Consider the following 22,257-nt stretch of genomic DNA (forward strand, 5'->3'; position numbering starts at 1 on the left):
AACGTAATATGTATTACTAATACTGGTCACTTTCGTCCGTGTAAAAGTATTGTAACCCTATTAAGTCTAACGAAGGATTACCGCAGCCATTAAGAAAATACACAGAGGCTGCCGATTCCCAGAAAGCTCTCTTCTTCCTCCTTACTCTTTCTTGTATTTGCAACAAAGCGTGTCAGTTCATCAGCAATTTTATCATGGTATCAGAGCAGCGAAACTTTTGGGCATGAAAGGTCTTGCTTAGTGACGTGAAAAGTCTACTTCTCCTTGCCGTCAACAGGTCACGTTCTATTTTTGTCTTTCAGTTTTATCTTCTTCCTGTTTCCTTCCGACCTCTCCTTATCCTCAACAGGTCGTGATCTGTCTCCTATCGCCTTCTTCTTCTTCTATCTTCGTCTGCTAAAGGTCCAATATTCCTATCGCAGATCTGAAACACATTCAGATCTGCTGTGTATCTGTGAAAGTATCTTCAACAAGATACTAAGATCAAGACCTTAATATTCTTGATAACAAATACGTGCAAACATGCACAATAAGAACACTTGTGCACAAAAGCACAAATCAATCGCACAAATGCACTAAAAGAATAAAAGGCTTTATTGAATGCTTGGGCTTTGACCCAAAGCCATAACCAATACAAAGGAGAAGGCCCATATTTATAGGGCATTAGGAGGCCTTGGGAAGGGGCTCCACATAGTCGTTAGAGCCCGTCCTACGACTAGTGTGTTGGCCCCCTCCCAAGATAAGTACAAAAGAAAGAAATAATTTAAAGAAAATACAAAAGGAAATTACAAGCATATTTACGAAAAAGAATATGCGTAAAATGACTAAACTACCCCTACGGCTAACAATAGGAATATATATATTTTATATATAATGAGTAGATACATATACATATATTATATATGTATATGTATTACCTTATATATATATAAAATATATATATATTAGATTACATGATTGATTTACATAATTTAACACCCCCCCCCCCCTCAAACTTAGGGCAAGATAACCGAGAGTTTGCCAAGGCAAAAGTTGAATCGCGGAGCACACAAAGCTTTAGTAAAGAAATCTGCCAACTGATATTCTGACGTGACATATGGAAGGTCAATGATACCTTTGAGATACGCCTCACGAACATTGTGACAGTCCATCTCGATGTGTTTAGTTCACTCATGAAAAGTGTGATTTTTCGCAATGTCGATTGCACTTTTGTTGTCATAGCACAGCTTGGTGGGTCCTTCGTGGGTCCTTCTATTGTGATCCCCATGTCTTCTAGCAACTGATGGATCCATACAATTTCCATAGTAGTAGTCGCCATGACACGATATTCAACTTCAGTTGAGGAGAGCGACACTTTTTGTTGCTTCTTACATCTCCACGAAATCAGTGAGTCTCCTAAGAACACACAAAAACCAATGGTGGAGTGACGGTTATTTGGGTCACCTCCCAAATCAGAGTCAGTATAATCAATTAATTTTAAATCAGAAGAAGAGGATAGAAAAACTCTCTTATTTAGAGTACCCTTTATGTATCTTACGACTCGCAAGACGACACTCATGTGGACTGATGTTGGTGCATGCTGAAACTGGCTTGCAGTATGCACTGCATGAGAGATATCTGGTCTGGTAATACTCAGATACATCAATGATCCTACAAGCTGTCTGTAGGGAGTAGGATCTGAAAGAAGAACACCATTATCAATCTTCATTTTAGCTCCTACCATAGCAGGAGTTTCGCAAACCTTTTCATCTGTAATACTTGACCTGTCAATGATCTCCGAAGCAAGCTTAGTTTGCGATAATAAATACCCTCTATGAGAGTATGTTACTTCAATGCCCAAAAAATAAGTTAGAAAACCCAAATCAGACATTTCAAATTTATCTTTCAAAATTGTTTTTATGCTCTTAACCCCGTTAGAATCACTACCCGTTATGAACATATTATCTACATATAACAGCAATATCACAATTTCTGCATTGGATTTTCTAACAAAAAAGCAGTGTCAGTAAAACAGGAAGAAAAGTCATTTTCTAACATTACATAATCAAACCTATCATACCAAGCCTTGGGGGTTTGTTTTAAACCATAAAGTGTTTTTCGAAGGCGAAGCACTTTCCCTTTGGGAGTCTTCATTCCTGGTGGAGCATCCATATAGACTTTTTCATTTAGATCACCATTTAGAAATACATTTTTAACATCCATTTGATATATGTTTCACTTGTTGATTGAGGCAACAATTATAAGACATCAGACAGTGACCATTCGAGCTACAGGAGCAAAGGTTTTTTCATAGTCAATCCCATATTCCTGACTATACCCCTTTGCAACCAATCGAGCCTTATATCTCTCAAGAGATCCTTCACTCTTAGTTTTAACCCTAAAGACCCATCTACACCTTATTGTTTTCTTACCCTTGGGAAGGTCTTGAAATTCCCACGTCTTGGCTCTTTTTAGAGCTTCAAGTTCATTTTCCATTGCTACTATCCATTCAAGACACTTTCGTGCTTCCTCAAAGTTTCTAGGTTCTATGTAAGAATGAATGACACTAAGACATACTCTATACTTATGTGAAAAAGAATCATATGAGATGAACCTAGATGAAGCTTTTCTATGTCTTTTGGTTTTACCAAGGTTCTCCTCACTTTGAGGAACAATCCTACTAGTATCATCATATCTTTCAAAAGCACTTCTAAAGGTGTTTCTATCTCTATGAGTATAGGTGATGGGATCTCTAGGTGATCCTTCATCAATATGTTGATGAGATGGTGAGATCAGAGGAATGATTTCCTCGGTTTCAATATCACTTGAGTCATTTTGATTTGACTCATCATCACTAGTATCATCGTCTTTGGCTAGTAGATCAAATAGAAAGGAATAATCTACATTCTCATCATGAGATTCAAGACTTTCGAAGCCACTAAGATTTTCCAAAAAACTCACATTTCTGGAAACATAAAATTTGTCATTCTTAACATCATAATAACGAAAACCCTTTTGGGTTTCAGAATAACCAAGAAAGGCACAAGGAATGGCCTTTGGAGAAAGTTTATCATTTTTATCAGCAAGGACAAAACATTTACATCCAAAAACCCTTAACTTGCTATAATAAGGTTCTTTTTCATATAATTTTTCAAATGGTGAAATTTTGTTTAAATTTTTTAATGGAAGCCTATTTATGAGATAGACTGAAGTAAGAGCTGCCTCAGCCTAGAGTTTTTTTGGAATATTTTGCGAAATGAGTAAGTTTCTAGTTGTTTCAATGATATGCCTATGCTTTCGTTCAGTTAACTCATTTTGTTGAGGAGTTTTTTGACATGATTTTTTATGGAGAATACCAAAACTTTCAAGATAACTCTTGAATTCGTTTGAAAGGTATTCACCTCTAGAGTCACACCTAAGAATTTTTAAACTTCCATTGAATTGATTTAAAACCATCATATGAAAAGTTTTAAATGTTGAAAAAACTTCATGTTTATGTTTAAGAAAGTATATCCAACAAAACCTAGTGTAATCGTCCACGAAAATCACATAATATGAGAATCCTCCTTTGGATATCAAAAGAGTCGAACCCCATACATCAGAATGAACAATTTGTCGTAAACATGGATCTTTGAGTAAAATGTAGACTTTTCATCTTCCGAAGAATACATTCATTACATAAAAAGTCTCCTTTACAAAGATGTTTAATAAAAGGCAAGAGATTTTAACAATGGTGGGATGTCCCAATCTCTTATGCCATAAATGAATATCTTTGTTTTAAACAACATTACAAAATTGATTCTTGGGAACTTGGAGAAAATCAACATAGTAGAGGTCTCCTCTCCTAGAGCCTTCCTCAATCAACCTCTCGGATCGGCGATCCTGTATCTAACATTTATTAGACGAGAATTTTATATCGCAACCATGGTTCGAGAGTTGAGAGACCGAAAGTAAGTTTAAATTTAATTTTGGTATAAGACGAATTTTTGGAATAAAGAAATCTTGTTTTCAAAATTGCCTATTCATTTAATTTCAACAGGTGTTCCATCTGCTGTTGAGACAAAAAATGAAAGAGTATTTTTAGAAAAATCGAAAAAAGAACAAACACTTGGGGTCATGTGGAAAGATGCACCAGAATCTAAAAGCCAAGATGTCTCACCGGGAGGAGAAGAAGTTGACATAGCGACTCCGGAAATGCCTCCCTTGAGAAGAGGTTGTAAAGCTTCCACTATTTGTTGAAGAGAAAGAGACCCATTTGATGATGATGGTCGTTCCTCCGGTTGGGATGTCATAGCCATTATAATTAATTTTTTCCATTTAGGGTAAATGAGTTTGATATACCCCGGTTCTTTACAAAAAATGGCAATTTAATTTGCTATAATATCTTTTGCCATATCGATCATTTCCTCCTTAACCTTGGTTCTTGAAGTGAGGAGGTTTGTAGGCCTTCACATTATTCCTCGGTCTTGACACGGTATTTACCCCTTCACAATCTTCTTGAGTAGAAGAGGTAGCAAGAATGCTAGGATTACTCTTACTAATCCCCATACGGGTTTCCTCACCACTTATGTAATGCCCCGAAATTTTAACCCAGATTTTTGAGGATTTTTTTTATAGCAGAAACAAATAATAATTCCAAGGTTAAGCATTTCGGAACGATACAGGAAGGTAAAAGCAAACCACACAATTTATTTTTATTTCAGTAATAATAGAATCAAACATCAGAGTTTCCACATTATGAGTCTCAAAACAAAGATTTCAATCTAAAAGAAGTAGGACCGCCTGGGAACAAGTAGATAAAGTCTTGGTCAACGCCTCATCCCGCGTCGCTCATAGCTCTACTCTTCACCTGAAATTTGTAAATTAAAGGAATTAGACTACCACGTCTAAGTAGGAAAAATTGTAACTCTTAATGCAGGTATATCATGAATCTCGCATGTGATGTGAGTGTCAAAGGTAATTTTCAACATATATCTAAACAAGTAAGCAGTTTATGCAACAAAAATCAACAATCATAAACCTGAGCATGTAAGCAGTTACATAACAACAATAACTGAGCAGGTAGAGCATAGTATGCAACAATAATAAGCAAGTGAGGTATGTTATGCAACAACAAATAACAATAACATGCCTAACTTTCATGTAATAGTTCAATCATCTCGTATCTGCACATTTTAGGATTTCAGTTCATTACAAATCCAGAATATAAAGCATGCTGAAAGAATATGCCAATGTCTCTTTAATAACTCCACTCACTGTGATACCTAACTGTTTTAAATAGTGATTATTTTATCTTATCCCGCGGGTACACACGGGCCGAGGCAACCATCACAGAAGAGAATGTTCGGGGGTATATTATTCAAGGATATTTTATTAACCCGAACATTCTAACTGAGACTGAAATCTCAAGGGAACGGCCAGTGACTGAAAGAAACTCCCAAAGGCCAAAACCAAAACATGATGCATCCCTAACTTCTGCAGAAGAACATGGAGCTACCACCTATGACACATTTGGTAGTTCGGGTCCCCCAACTCTGAGAACTGGGACCAACGAGTCACTTTACGCTCGAAACCAACACACATGTCCCCAGAGTTTTGTACCACCTACCTTCTCCAAGGTAAGCCCAAGAACTGAGTGGGTTAAACTTTTCATTTAATTAATTTTTTCCAAGGTACAGGGGCATTTCCCCCAAACTATCTCCTACTATCCTAATAGTAGGTCCCCAACCTTAGTCATTTTACCAAGGCATACCCAATCTCATACGTTTTCATGTTGATTGCATAATCCCACTCAGAGTACTCCGATGCCTTTAAACCAGTCGAGTACAAAAGCCCTGATACCTTTAAACCAGTCAGGCCACATAAATTAAATTTAAGTTTCTTATTAGTGTTATGATCATTATCCAGAGTGCTTCAGTGCTTTTAAACCGTCAAGCACCAAGACCTCGATACCTTTAAACCAGTCGGGCACACAATAATTGCAGTTAAGTTTTCATCACTTTTATTGTCATAGCACATATGTTCGATCATTAGTTTATAATTCCACTAACTTCGCTGATGTACAACTCCTGATCTAAAATAGAAGTCGGAATGTAATAGAACTTGCGGTTTTATGTGGAATCCAGGCCGAAAATAACAGAAACTGTAAACCCATTCTACTTATTTCAGTTATACAAACACAGGAAATTCAGTGTACAAGAGAAGTAACGACTAGGTATCATTAGATCACTCAGTCATTACAATGTATTTTTACCGAATAATTATCATATAGCATGCTGAGTTACGCAAGAAAACAATAAAACTAACTAGACTTTGTTCAGCCATATGAACTAAGTATTCTTTAACATTTCAGTTCAGCTAATATACAGCCTGTACAATAACTATATGTTCAAGCCATTTACTGTACTTTACAGACTAAATAAGTATCCAATAACATGCCGTGTTACGCAGGAAAACAAAGAAGGAACCATATTCCATTCGGCCACATGAACCAAAATTGTTAATAATTTAGCTACCCTACAGCCTATACAACAAGCAATTCGTTTTAGCCTTAAGAAGAACTTCACACAAGAATTCTACAATAGCACGATATGCCATAAATCCTGAATTTGCCATGTCTGTATATGAATAGGTGCATGATTTAGTGCAATGTCTGCTGCCCAAGGTGCACCACAACATAATATCAGGAAAATGACAAGAAGATCTTGCAATATTGTGTTTCATGTAACTATTTGAGTGCCATATTATATGCAAGAATTTGAAATTTATGAAATACATTCAGGATGCTGATATATTTACGAAGAAAAGAAAAATGTTCACATCACACTCAGAAAATCACAGATAAACAACAATCTACCCCAAACTTGATGGACGATGCCTAAACATTTAAAACATAGAATCATACTTTAGTTTAAGATATCACATAAACTCATTTTTGTACAACCCCCACACACACCACGCTCTATCCCCAACACAACCTAAAGATCAAACGTAGTAAACCTAGGCTCGTACTTTGTGACTACCAAATTCCCCAAATCTGGGGGTTACTCAATACATCCAACGAAACCCCCTTTACAATAACAATCCGAAACGAACCCTATAGCAGGCATTGAAAAACCTCTCTTCATTTTTCAGAAATGTGAAACACAATAGTCCCCTTTACCAAAAAAAATCCGAAACCCCCAAATCGTAGATTTGGGGTTTTCGGTTTGGGGTTGACAGACAATCTCAAATTGGAGATTTTCCCCCTTTTCTCGCGATTAGGGTGTCCCGACACCCTCATCTCATGCTCGACCCATAGCATACCCAAAAAGTAACAGCAATCCTACCATTTTCCGACGAAGGGGTTACGGCAACCACGAGGGAAGGTCGGCCTTGACAACAACACCAGTAGAGGAGAGGTCGGCGTCTCCTGGCAAGGGCTTCGAGCTGCAGGCCGGAGCTTGGAGATCGATCCTAAGGGTAGAGAGGAGTCGAGGGGGAGGTGAAGACCGAGCATGATAGATACAGAGAGAAACGAGATAGCGAGAGTGGGAGGAAGAGGGGTTCGGGAGTCCCCATTTGTAGGAGGGTGGCCTCCCGAAAAGGAAGGAAGCCTCCCCGACGGCTGCGGTTCCCCTCCATCTCCCTCGCACTCAACGTTTTAGGATTCAAATGAACCCTAACATGCGATTTATCGGGGGAGGGGGTTTCTCCTTCCCTTATTTTTATCGGGCAACCCATATCGGGTTGCCCTTTTAACCCCCCCATTTGTTTTCATTTTGCTGGGTGTGGGCCGGGTCCAGGTCCGAACCGTGACCCGTGATGCTGGATCCGATCGCGATTTGGATCCAGATGTTCAAAAATGTGGATCTGGGTCGCGTAAATCACAGTGGATCCATGGGTTGGATCCACTTGGGTCCAACTGTGGATTCGACAAATTTATTTATTATTATTTCCTTATAACAATTAATCTTAGTTATTTATTTATTTAGTATTATTATTATATAAATACTTTAATACCCATATATATATTTCTTTTGGATCTGGGTAACGGATCCTAGGCCCAAATCACGTTAATTATAAAATATATATATAAAATTTCTAGGTAACTGCATAAAATTTGCGGTTATTACAACTTAACTTAGTGATTACATCTTCAATTGAGGGAGATGTGAAGGCGAAGAGAAGGGAAAACCGAATTTGGTCAAATTCGGGTCTAAGTCCATTTAGAAAATTGAAGAACCGATCTTCCTCTAGTTGTTTGTGTCTTAATTCGATCACTTCCCCACTCAATTTTGGTTCAAGCATAGCTAGCTCGTCCCAAATAGAAGATAATTCGGCAAAGTATTCCCGAATAGTCATCTCATTTTGTTGGAGGGTCAATGCCCTTTTTTGGAGATAGTACTTGTGTGACAAATCTCTTGAAGTATACATTTTCTCAAGATATAACCAAGCTTCGGAAGTTTTTTTGAACTTAATGATGTTGGCATTTATCTTGGTTTCAACGTATGAAAAAATCCAAGACAAGATCTTGAAGTTTTTCATCTCCCATTCGTCATGTTTTCTTGAATACTCTTCAAGAGCCCTTTGTCTCTCTTCCCCTTCAAGGATCTTAATATCCCTCTTTTTAACGATTGTAATTTTTGGTTCGGGTATCGAACCTTGAACATACCCCCAAAACCCCTTTCCTTTAATATGGGCTTTCATATTACTGGCCCAAACATGATAATTTGAACCATTAAGTTTAAACCCAAGGGAGAAGTGGGAGTCCTTTTCGCCCATTAGAGAGGATAGAAGTTCAAAAATAACGCGTACCTCAAAAGATTTTCAAGTCTTTCTTGACAAAAGAGGCTTCTAAAATATTGTCTGAAGAAGATAATTCACTTCAAACTCCAAAAGCTTGAAGGCACATTTTTTGAGGCACTCAAAAAAATGAAGAAATGCACGATCCTCCTTCAACAAGATACTAAGATCAAGACCTTAATATTCTTGATAACAAATGCGTGCACACATGCACAATAATAACACTTGTGCACAAAAGCACAAATCAATCTCACAAATGCACTAAAAGAATAAAAGGCTTTATTAAATGCTTGGGCTTTTACCCAAAGCCATAACCAATACAAAGGAGAAGGCCCATATTTATAGGGCATTAGGAGCCCTTGGAAGGGGCTCCATATAGTCGTTGGAGCCCCTCCAACTGTCACAAATGTGACCGTTGGAGGGGTCCAACGATTAGTGTGTTGGCCCCCTCCCAAGGTAAGTACAAAAGAAAGAAAGAATTTAAAGAAAATAAAAAAGAAAATAAAAAAGAAAATACAAAAGGAAATTACAAGCATATTCACGAAAAAAGAATATGCATAAAATGACTAAACTACCCCTACGACTAACAATAGGAATATATATATATATTTTATATATAATGAGTAGATACATATCCATATATTATATATATGGATATGTATTACCTTATATATATAATATATATATTAGATTACATGATTGATTTACATAATTTAACAGTATCTTCAACAGATCTGAAATAAAATTCAGATCCGCTGTCGTCCCCTTCTCTTCAGATCTACTACTGTTAAAATCTGTCGGGACATCCTCTCTCTTTCTATTTAAACCCTAAAATAAATTTTTATGTCTCTGCGTCTGTCTCCATCTTCATATATTTCAGCTTCTCTTCTGACTGAGCCCTAAAATCAGAAACTACATCTCTGTTCTCCTTCACCAGCTCTCTGTGTCATGTAGGTTATCTCACGTTTTCTTCCTTATTCTGGTCCTATACTCAATCTGAAATCAGTCACGTCGAACTTGCTTCACTGATTCGATTTCAGATTTCTCTTCAAAGTCATTATTCTTAATTTCTCTTAACTTCAAATATAAATTTTCAAGGTTTGTAAATGGATACTTCCGCCAACTCTGGTCTTTCTTCCAATTTTCTAGGGCAGCTAGTCTCTGAAAAACTAAATACAAATAACTATCTGACTTGGAAAAGGCAAATTACTCATTTCATTCGAAGTCAAGATCTTTCAGGTCACTTGGATGGCTCAATTTCAATGTTTTATCGTTCGCAACCCTGCATTTGTTGCTTGGATGAAGCGCGATCAGGCCCTTGTTGCGTATATCACTTTCACATTGTCACAAGAGGTATTAGTTTTTATTCCTGATGATTGCATAGCTAAAGTATTGTGTGAGACTCTAGCTCAAACCTACTCTTACATATCAGAGGCTAAGGTGTTATTTCTTAAGCGTGAATTCCAACTTTTAAAAAAGGAGTCAATGACCATTATTGAATTTTTAAATCAAGTCAAAAGCATCACAGATCATTTAGCAATTGTCGGATATCCAGTGTCAGATAAAGAAAAAGTGCAGCAGACGTTGAGTGCCCTGGGGGTTAGAGTATCATGTTTTTGTCACTTCTTTATCGTGCTTGCCTATGTTGCTCAGTTTTGAGGATTTACGTGCTAAACTGTTTCAGTACGAGATGTCTTTGAAAAGCATGTCAGATGCTTCAACAGGGCAATCATCTACGCATAATGTTTTTGCCATAGGCATGACTGTTGATCGTGCACGAGGAGATCTCTCCTATAGAGGGGGGCGTGGCAGAGGCAGTGGAGCACAAATCCAGGGTGGACGTGGGTTGCTACCTACGCCAAATTTCACTGTCGGCCTTTCTAAGAGTGTCCCCACATGCTACTAGTACAACAAACGTGGTCATATCAATGCTAATTGCTGGTTCAACCCACAAAATCGTAATAGAATGCAAAACCATAGAAATGTTGTCACATCAGGAACTGTAGGTACCCTCCGGGTCAGTGATGATGCTAAGGATCTTCTCTTGTCTGTAATGGCCAACTTGAACTTGAAACAGAATGATGATGAAATATGGTATGTAGACTCTGGGGCAACATCTCATCTTACTGGCAATGCAGGTAAGTTCTCTACTTTAACCCCATATTTTGGTAAATCTAATATTGTAATTGGAGATGAGACTCACCACCCTATTTCGAACGTAGGCAATGTCCTCATTTCTTTGTATTCCTTTATCTAATGTTGTCCATGCACCAAATATAAAGAAAAACATTGTCTCTGTTTCTAAGCTTGTTGATTCTACCAATTCATCTGCGGAATTTACTCCTACTTCTTTCTTTGTCAAGGATTTTTAAATGAAGGAGACGTTCGCTAAAGGAGAGCGGTGTGGAAACATGTATATTTTCAATGAAGATCCAGCCTCCAGTGTCCTGAAGCCAAAGTCCGATCATGTCTCTAAAAGTGTTCTAAGTATATCCAAATGTAATAAGCCAGATCTTTGGCATTCCCGTCTTAGTCATTGTAGTCGAGTCTTTATTAAAAAATTAGTGTCCAATGGTTTTCTTTCAGAGTCTGTTTCACCTTTATTACAGAAGGACAAAATGTGTCCCAGTTGTCAGGTCTGCAAGAGTCATGGACTTCCCTTTCATCAAATAAATAAAAGAGCTTCCATGCCTTTTGAAATAATATGTTCTGATGTTTGGGGCCCAACCCCCAATCCTTCATCTTCTGGAAGCAAATACTATGTATCCTTTATTGACAGTTTCTCTCGCTTTACCTGGATATTCTTTATGAAACATAAATAAGAAGTTTTTTTTATTTTCCGTCACTTTCATGCCTACGTTAAAACTCAATTCTCCCAAATTATTTAAATTCTCCAATGTGATGGAGGTGAGTATTCCTCCAAAGAATTTTTAGATTTCCTCCAAGATAATGGGATACATCGTAGAGTTTCTTGCCCGTACACTCTACAACAAAATGAAATTGCCGAACGTAAACATAGACATATTGTGGAGAGTACAATGAGTATGATGCATGGTTGTAACTTGCCTATTAATCTTTGGACAAAAGCTTTTCATACTGCTACTCATGTGATAAATCATCTTTCTATGCCTATTCTTGAAAATCAGTCTCCCTATTATGTTCTCATTGGTGTACATCCTGATTATGGTGAGTTACGAGTTTTTGGATGCACATGTTATGTACACGTTGATAAATCCTTGAGCATTAAATTTCAGGACAAAGCCTCTATATGCCAATTTGTAGGTTATGCAAATAAACACAAGGGTTACAGGTGCTATGATCCTGCCAATAAGAAGATTAGAATTTCCAGAAATGTTTTTGATGAAAATAGTTTTTTAGGAAATAAAGCAGACCAGAATCGTGAACATATTGACGCAGTTGCTAATTGGTATGATCCATGGCTCAGTGCTGAACTTATTTCACATGCTGCAAAACATACTACTTTGGCCCCTGAAAGCATACATGGTGAGACGGTTTTAGATGATGCATCACAAACAGAATGTCTGAGATACAAAGGTAATGTCTATACCAGGAGACCCAGAGAGCAAATAAATATACCTGTTGGAGAACACGTGGCATTGTCTAATAACAGAGAAGCACCAAGAAGATCAGGCAGGATAAGGCATCCTATTGAGAAATGGATTAGTTATGATAACTTTTCTATGGTTTTTCAGATTTTTCTATCCAAGATTGAAAAACACGATGAACCACTTGGTTTTTGTCAAGTTATTCAATCCAACAAATGGATTGAAGCGATGAATGAGGAGATCAAGACACTTCATGAGTGTCAAACATGGGAGATAGTTGGTCGTCCTCCAGATAAAAATGTTGTTGGTTCAAAATGGGTATATAAGATTAAATATAAACTGGATGGTAGCATTGAACGGTACAAGGCACGTCTTGTTGCCAAAGGTTTCACTCAAGAATACAATTAAGATTATGACGAGACATTCAGCCCAGTGGTGAAAATGAAAACTATTCGCATTATACTTGGCCTGACAATTGAACATGGGTGGACCCTTAGTCAGCTTGATGTTAAAAATGTATTCTTTTATGGGAATTTAAAAGAAGAGGTCTACATGGATAGGTTATGTAGAGGGAGACCCAAAAGAATATGTATGCAAATTAACCAGAGTTTGTATGGTTTGAAGCAAGCCTCCAGGTCATGGTTTGAAAACTTCTCCTTAGAGATTCAGAACCACGGTTTCTTTCGTTCCCAACTAGATCATTCTCTGTTTATATACAGGGATGGTACTAATATGGTTTTCTTACTTATATATGTTGATATCGTGATCACTGATAATGCTTCAGACCACATTCAACGAATTAAAGTTTTATTGAGTATGTGGTTCAAATTGAAAGATCTTGGGGAGCTGAGATATTTTCTTGGTGTAGAGGTGAACAGACAAGATGAAAAAATGTCGTTAACTCAACACAAATACACTCTTTATCTTCTGGCTAAAGCAGGAATGACAGATTGCAAACCGCTGCCTATACCCAGTGTTGTCAACCAAAAGCTCAGTATTTGTGATGATGCAATCAAGTATCGCAGTTTAGTGGGTATGTTACAGTACCTTACTTTTACTAGACCAGACATTGTATATTATGTTAATCAAGTATCTCAGTTCATGCATGAACCGAAGATTAGTCACATGGATGCTGTCAAACGCATCCTTCGTTATCTAAATGGCACGGTGGGTGATGGATTCACATATATACAATCTTCATGGGAGCCATCAAAACATGACATATTGGCCTAATACAGATGCAGACTGAACAAAGGATCCAGATGAGAGGTCTGTTTCAGGATACTGTGTTTTTATTGGGAGAAATATTGTCTCATGGAAAAGCAGAAAACAGAAGGTTGTGGCAAGATCTAGCATAGAGACAGAGTATATATCTATGGCAGCTACCACAACAGAAGTGACCTGGATTAGGCATCTACTTACAGAGATGGGAGAGGATATCTCAAGTTCAGCACTTATGTGTGATAATAGAAGTGCAATACAAATTGCATTCAATCCTATCCATCACAATCGAACTAAGCATATTGAGACTAACCAACATTTCATCAGACAAAAGATAGCAGACAAAGAGATTGAACCGGTTTATGTGTCTTCAGAAGACCGAGTTGTTGATATGTTCACAAAAGGTCTCATAAGTCACCATTTTTGGTATCTGAAGAACAAGTTGCACCACTCCCATGCAGGGAGGGTATTAGAATATAGATCGGATATGGATCTAATAAATCATCCATATTTATTCATAGGGTTTATATTTTAACGTAATATGTATTACTAATACAGGACACTTTCGTTCGTGTAAAAGTATTGTAACCCTATTAAGTCTAATGAAAGATTACCGCATCCATTAAGAAAATACACAGGCTGTCGATTCCCAGAAAGCTCTCTTCTTCCTCCTTACTCTTTCTTGACCCATTGGCCCTTCCAATCTAGATACCCCATGAAATTGCAAATTAAGGGGTTTGTTATGAAAATCACAAGCATGAGCCTCTTAATTTCATGTGAATTATTGTTTATTTTTTATGTGAACTTCCAATTAGAAATCACCTGGACACTGAGGGCGAATGAAGAAGGCGGCAACTATTTGATTAGACATGCTTTTCTGTCATTTGCACCGTTTAATGTCTTCTTAAATGTTTTACTCCTGTGTTCCAATTTGGCTGTGCAGGTTGTTAAGTACTTTCTTGATCCCAAGACCTTCCAAAAGGTGAAATTTGTATATTCAAAGAATGATGACAGTGTGGAGCTTATGCGACAGTACTTTGACATTGAAACTCTTCCAACCGCATTTGGTGGAAGGAGTCCTTCCAAATACGACCACGAGGAATACTCAATGCTGATGGCCATGGATGATGTGAAAGCAGCTCGGTTTTGGGGTTTCAATGATAAACTTGTGAATGCTAGAGGCCACTTCGCAGCAGAGGTAACTAACGAAATCAAGTCTATTGCTTCTCCTGCCAGCTAATTAATTGCCAATATTGATTCACCGAGACCTCAGAAAACCACTCTCGGGCATTCATGTTCAGAGAGGGATGTAGGTTATCAGATCCTGATGACCGAAGCAGCTACTTCCCTTAAATAACCTCTTTTCGTGGTTGTGCATGTATTACAAACCGCAAGATATATTCATATGGAACCAAGGCCCTAATTTTCTTCTACTTGGGGCCCTGATAATTAATCCACAAAAAAAAAAGATGATTTTTCCGGATTAAGGAGAGTGAACCCTCACTAGGGTTCGAAGTTCTTACTAGGGATAGCAGTGGACCGGGGGACAACGGGGCTCCTCCCCGCCTCGCCCCGTTTGGACCGGGGATGAAGGGCATGAAACGGGGATGAAGGTTAAAATCTATCCCCGTGCGGGGATGGACATACGGGGATGGACTTACGCTTTTCCCCGCCCTGCCCCGTCCCAATCCCTGCCTAGCCCCGCCCTGCCCCATCCCGTCCCCAATCCTTTAAGGAATACTCTAGACTAAGGGGAAACGGCCCCCGCCCCGCCTTGCCTCCGTTTGGACCGGGGATGGAGGCGGGGGTGGAGGTTTGGATTTTGAAACGGGGCGGCCGCCCCCGCCACAGTCCACTGCCATCCCTAGTTCTTACTCTGTTAGCAGGTACAAGTTCCTCTCCGTTTCCATATTTAGCTGGATTATACAACAACAACTATGCCTTCATCCCAAAACAATTGGGGATTTAGCTGGATTATAAGACTTAATATTCCTGCTATTTTTTTGATATCTTAGCTCTCTCTCTCTCTCATGTGGCGCATGGATAAACCGAGGAACAATTGGGGATGAAACCCTTTGCAGGATCTCCATTTCTATGCTAATTCTGGTAACCAAATGCGTGAGCCTCCAGTTCCTCCTTGAACAAATTATCCCACTACCAAGCTGGACCTCTCGCTGGTGGAAATAAATGCCTGCACCTCTTTAGACCACTTCTCAGTGAGATCCGATCAGGTGATCCAAGTGATTTGATATCCTCACCGTCTACAATATGCACAAAGACCATGAGGTCCTTGTGAGATGAATCAATGGACAGTGAAGATGTCAGTGATTTGACAGATCACCTGATATGCCGAACGGATTGAATACGAGCTGATTCATGTCAAATCCAAATCTAAACAATAGATCCTGAATCTGAATCCTATCCAATCAGGTAATGTTAAATCTGAATCCAAAATTTGTGGTGATGTGGGATCCCATAACATTAAAATAGTTTTTTTTTACTTATGTCGCACTGTGTCTCAGTGTGACATCAAGACTTGCCACGATTCGTAAATACCAGATCTGTTCAACCTTCACCCACAATCAAGCCATATCTGACAACTGCTTTCCAAATACCGGTTGGGTCATTTTCAGGTGTTCAGGCTGAATGATGTCACGAATTTTATATCTGAAGTTCCCGTCCCTTGCTGCGAAGTCGAAGCGGCAAGGTCACTGCCGAAAGATTTTAACTGGTTGGAGTGAGTCAGAGTACGACCGGGCGTCGTTTTTCTCTGACACAAGTGCTTATGTCGTGGTTTTACAAAACATTAAATCTCCCTCTCTCTACTCGTTTCAAAGTTTCGGTGAGCACTCTCTCTCTAGCAAAGAAAATCTCACAATGATTTTATGTCGTTAACAAAAAATTTTGTGATAAAATAAATGCACTCACTTTCGTTTCACAAAACTGTTTTAAAATTCTTTTAAAAGATGTGAAATGACCGTTTTAAGCATTTATGCACACACATATATATATATATATATTTGAAAATTACCTTTTTCTGATTTTGAGTTCGTCTGTCTTTTGAGTTTCAAATGATAGGTTTTTTCAGACCAAGGCTCAGGCGTGTATGATGATTCAAGAATGATTTATCTTTAGTCTAGAAGCACTTCCGCACAGGTATGACAGCTTAGTCGTACTGAGGCAACAATGGCAAGATTTTTGTCATTTTACAGTAGATGGCAAAAACCCTACCGATGGCAAAGCCTATGGATGACAAACTCTACTGGCGACAAAGGCTGCAGATGGCAAACCCTGCGGATGACAAACTTTGCGAATAACATAGTTTGCATACGCTAAACCCCACAGACGGTAGAGTTTACGGATAACAAAAAACAAATCAGGATTTGCATAACAATGGACAGCAAGGTTCACAAACAACAAAAAATCTTGGGGACGACAAAGTCTGCACATAGGGGTCTGCTGACGATAAACTCTTCGGGTGCCAAAGTCTGTGAACGGCAAAGGTTGGACGTCCATACCAAAATCACTTGAATCCCTAAAACAATGTACAGTAGGGGTGTTGGGCTTGTTAGAATCCAAAACCTCCTTGCAATGCACTTTTGAACTACGAAGTATTGAAAAGTACGGTATTCCACCATGATTGTCAAAAACTGTTGAATTTTTTTTATCGGGAATAGAAATGTACTAACCTTAATTTTGCAAAACCCTTCTCAAATTGGTTTAAAAGACATGGGATGCCCATTTCAAACCTCAGTCATCCTTCTCCATAAGAAGGTGAAGCAAAGGCAGGTTCTATTTTCGTAATTCAAAGTCCACTGTCAAGAAATCTAGGTACATGATCCAAACTATCCACAAAATAAAATAACACTTATGCATAAAAAAAAATGAATATAAAATCAAAATAGACAAATAACGATAAAATGGATATGAAAATTACCAAAACTGTCCCAAAATCGAACAACAAAGTGGTTTTGCCATCCTATAACCGGCTGACAAAAGGGTTTGTTGTCCTAAGATCAGACGACAAAACGGTTTTGTCGTCCCAAGACTCGAGACCGAACGATAAAATGGTTTTGTAATCCCAATACCAGATGACAAACCAAGATCGGACGGCAAAATAGTTTGTCGTACTGCCAAGTTTTGAGGATTTTTTGAGTTTTCTCTATAATTCTAGGATTTTCTAAGATGTATGAAATGACTAAGTTTTTGAAGATCTTCACCTTATAACCAGAGAAAATATTTTCAAAATTACTTTGGCATAGTCAAAAATTGGGTGCCCACAAGTTTATTAAAATGTAGTCCATCTAGGTAGTACTAATCAAGTACACCTTTCTACCAACAACATTGCCTTTCAAATATCTAGGGGTGTAGGGGTGCTTGTGTTCATAGGGAAGATGAAATCTCAACATTCTAGTTCATTGGTGGACAAATTTCAGCAAGCTTTATCTTCTTGGAGTGGCAATATCTTCTCTATAACTCTTATCATGTCAGTTTTGTCATCTTTTTCACACCATTGGATGTTTGCCTTCCAGCTTCCAAAATCAACTGTTCATTTGTTAGAACGTGTTATCAGGCATTTTTTATGGGCAGATTCAGAATCATCAAGGCTTCATCTTCTCTCATGGAATGAGGTTTGCAAACCACGTTCTGAAGAAGGTTTTAGTATAACCAAATGATATGATTTTAATACTGCAATGATTGCCAAAGTTTTTTGGAGATTCGCGTCTAAAAGCCCTAGCCCATGGGTGACATTGATGACTACTAAGTACTTATCTAAAGAATAAGTAAACCTTCCATGCCCTAGTTTTAATGGATCTCATGCTTGGCGAAGCATTAAATCTAGCATGTCCCTTAAAAGATAATGCTATTTGGCATTTTGGTAATGGCAACCAAATAGAATTTTGGTTTGACCTTTGGTCTTGTTCTTTCTCTTGCTTGCTTACTGGAATAACCTTACTAAAAATGTATACCGTCAGCTGCGTCATTGCACGGTACATGAGAACCTCCTTGTATCTGGTTGATATTCTGCCTAATATTTTATTTGAAGTGCAGAAGCTCATTCCCATGTCTTTGCCTCTATCTTCGAACAATGATGCTGTGGTATGGACTTCTTCCCCTCTTTTTTCTACCAAACGAGATTGGGCGGCAGTAAGGGAGATTGGTGAAAACTTTCCACTATAAATATAAATACAGAAGGGTTCCCTCCTGCAGCCTTGCTCGTTTGGCCCTATCAGGTGAACTTTTCACTCATTGCAGAATGCAAGCTTCTCTTTAGCCAGCCAATGTTGCATATACCACAGACATGAAAGAATCTTCTTTCCACCTTTTCGTATCATGCCCTCCAGTTGATGCTATCTGGCTATCTGTTTTCCAACTCTTTGGACAAGATATTTATCCCCAGCAGGACCTTTCTACATGGTTCCAATCTTAGATTCTCCATCGTATGCATCCTTCTAAGCTTTTCCAAGCATGGTTGCTAGCAATTCAAGTGGTGATCCTAATCTTATTATTTTTCAGGATCAAGTTATATCAAGTCAGAAGCTTTGGTTCACTACAACACACAAGTCGTGCCTTGTTTCTCGTTAACATAACAATACTTGAACCCTTGACCTAATGTAAAAACTTAATATAACCTACAATGATAGTTGACTTCCTTAACGAGAAATAAGACACCAATCACTACACCACACAAGTTGTTGGCAATTTTTAGAAAAACTTTTATATAGTTAAGTTTAAATTGCAATAAGCCAATTAACCCGCAACAATGACCCGATTCACTAATAGCACAACTTGGTCCAGGTTTGGAAACTTGAAGGTGAGAAGTCAAGACTCACAACCCTTGTGTTAAATGGAAAAAAATAAATAAATTTTCCTAAAAACTAAGGAAAGGCATGTGGGTAGCATGGTCAGTTTAATAAATTTAAAACAGAATTTACTAGCGGTAGCTAAACTAGGGTCATTTGATTAACCCAAGTAAAAACTTTGGTGGGCATTTGCAAACTCTCAAATGTTTGTTGTGCCGATAAGTTAAACCCAAAAGTTTGAGGAGTATTTGGAAATTCCTCGTCCTTTTAATTGAGTCATTTTCTCTATGTAAAAAATAACAGTATATTTTGAAAAATGCCATTTCTTTTCAAGGTGACATTTTCAATCAATTGAATACTCTTAACACTAATATAAAAGACTTAATGTTAGATTTTATATATACAAGATATTTTATGGCCCATCCATATGGCTGGGCCTAGATAAATCATGTTTATATTAATATTTTATGACAAATAAATCAATAAAATATATATGTATATATTTAAAACACATTATCTTATTTTAAAAATATATAATTAAAGCAAATACATATCCTTTTATATGGCTTAGTATATATTTAAATTAAAACATAATGACTCATCCATATGATGGGGGTCTAGATTATGTTAATTTTTTATGATAAATAAAATGGATAAACATAGTTAAAAATATATGCATTTCAAATACATTTTGTTGAGAATGGTATGCAATGCATAAGTTTTTTTTATGACCAATGAGAGAGGAGAGATTTGTGATTTATGGAGATATTTTGAGAGAGAGAGAGAGAGTCACCAATGGTTTCTCTGCAGGAGCTGTCAGTGCACGTCTCCTTGTGATGGGACTTTGCAGGTTCAAAACCCAGTGGTATATTAAATAACTGGTGGGGGTCTGCCTAAACCCAGGCTTGCCTTTAAAAAAAAAAATCTTAGGAGTTTTTGAATTTTACAAGATGCCATGTAAGTAAGACTTTTTTTTGGAAAACTATATAAAGAAGTGAAAACAAATTTTTAATGATGTGAGAAAACACAGCAAGGATGTCAATTTTAAAAAAAAGTAATGAAGCATCAATTTTTTATTACTTATTACCCTTTTGCTTTGATAATATTTAGGATTAGGATAATATTTCGTATGTACAAACCATTTAACATTTTTTTTTTTTGGGGGGGGGGGGGGGTTAAGCCTAACCATATAAACATGTTCTATATGGTCTGCTTTGTGAGGACGTGCGTGAGTTCTTCTGGCAACACAAATATTGATAGCCAAAATGCTTTAAAATTTGCCAAATCATTAAAAAACATTTTTTCATAAAAAATACAAGATCTAAGATCGATTCCTAATAAATCAGTCATGTTCAAAACTTAAGTATAACTATGAGTGATTGGTTCTTCCAACCCGGATATTAGGAAATTGGAGGTTTTGATTTCTCATTTTTTTCGTGTTTGGTTTCTTTTCTTAAATGATCTACATGGTTTGTTCAGCAGGTTTTTATAAGGTTTCAAACATACAACAACTACGCCTTCATCCCAAAACAATTGGGGTCGGCGATATGAACCAAAAAAGAAAATCATTTTGGGTCTTCCACATGAATCCTTCTCCTCCAATCATTTCTATCCAATGCCATGTCCTCGGTGAGGTTCAAAGCATTCATATCCTTTCCTATCATCTCCATCCAAGTCTTCTTAGGCCTACCCCGACCTCTTTTAACTAATATATTTTTTCATTTCTCCATCCTTCTAACTGGAGCATCATTAGGCCTTCGCCGAATATGTCCAAACCACCGTAAACGATTCTCTCTCATCTTATTTTCAATGGATGCAACACTTACCTTCTTACGAATCTCCTTGTTTCAAATCTTATCTTTTATTGTATTTCCACACATTTTATCTAAGCATACACATCTCAACTACACTCATTTTTTGAATATGATGTCTCTTGGCAGCCCAACATTCCGTACCATATAGTAAAGCGAACCTAATTGTCGTCCTATAAAACTTTTCCTTCAACCGCAATGGCATTCTACGATCGCACAACACTCCAGTTGCACTTTTCCATTTCATCCACTCAACCTTTACCCTATGATTTACATCTCCATCAATTTCTCCATACTTTTGAATGATAGATCCCAAATATTTGAAACAGTCATCCACCAGTATTTCTTGCTCACCAAGCTTCACTACTTCGTTGCTTACTAAACCAACATTCCATATATTCTGTCTTACTCTTACTCAACTTAAAACCTCTTGCTTCTAATGTCTGTCTTTATAATTCTAACTTAGCATTAACCCCAGCTCTAGACTCATCAATCAAAACAATATCATCAGCAAACAACATACACCACGGCACATTTTCTTGAATTAATCTCGTAAGCCCATCCATCACTATAGCAAATAGGAAAGGGCTTAATGCAAATCCTTGATGTAACCCAACCATTATAGCAAAATTGGTTGTCACCCCTCCACAAGTGCAGACATTGGTTACTACTCCTTCATATATATCTTTAATTATACTAATGTACTTGAGAGAAACACCTTTCTTCATCATTGTCCACCGGAGAACATCCCCAGGTACTCTATCGTATGCTTTCTCCAAATAAAAAAAAACATATGCAAATCTTTGTTCCTCTTTCTATATCTCTTAATAAGTTGTCTAAGAAGATGTATAGCTTCCATAGTTGATCTTCAAGGCATAAAACCAAATTGATTCTCCGATATCATGACAACCTTCCTCAACTTATACTCAATCACCCTCTTCCAAAGTTTCATAGTATGACTCATGAGTTTTATACCATGATAGTTTGTGCAATCGTGTATATCACCCTTATTCTTATATAGAGGCACCAAAGTACTTTTTCTTCACTCATTAAGCATCTTATTTGTCCGTCAAATCTTGTTAAAAAGATTTG

At 37.6% G+C, this 22,257-nt stretch overlaps 1 protein-coding gene across 9 annotated transcripts in view; it reads left to right on the plus strand.

Moving 5' to 3' along the window:
• The window catches only part of LOC149841559 (uncharacterized), an 81,842-nt gene extending 66,808 nt beyond the window's left edge, over positions 1-15,034 (plus strand). For all 9 annotated transcript variants that reach the window (XM_089998538.1, XM_089998544.1, XM_089998536.1 and 6 more), the window contains exon 6: positions 14,494-15,034. In XM_089998538.1, coding sequence (XP_089854664.1) covers positions 14,494-14,790 — 297 coding nt within the window. In that variant the 3' untranslated portion in view covers positions 14,791-15,034. The remainder of the gene's footprint in view (positions 1-14,493) is intronic.
• The last annotated feature ends 7,223 nt before the right edge of the window (positions 15,035-22,257 follow it).

The sequence above is a fragment of the Nuphar pumila genome, chromosome 3 (assembly GCF_984573655.1).
Source record: "Nuphar pumila chromosome 3, dmNupPumi1.hap1.1, whole genome shotgun sequence".
In the NCBI taxonomy this organism is placed as follows: Eukaryota; Viridiplantae; Streptophyta; class Magnoliopsida; order Nymphaeales; family Nymphaeaceae; genus Nuphar; species Nuphar pumila.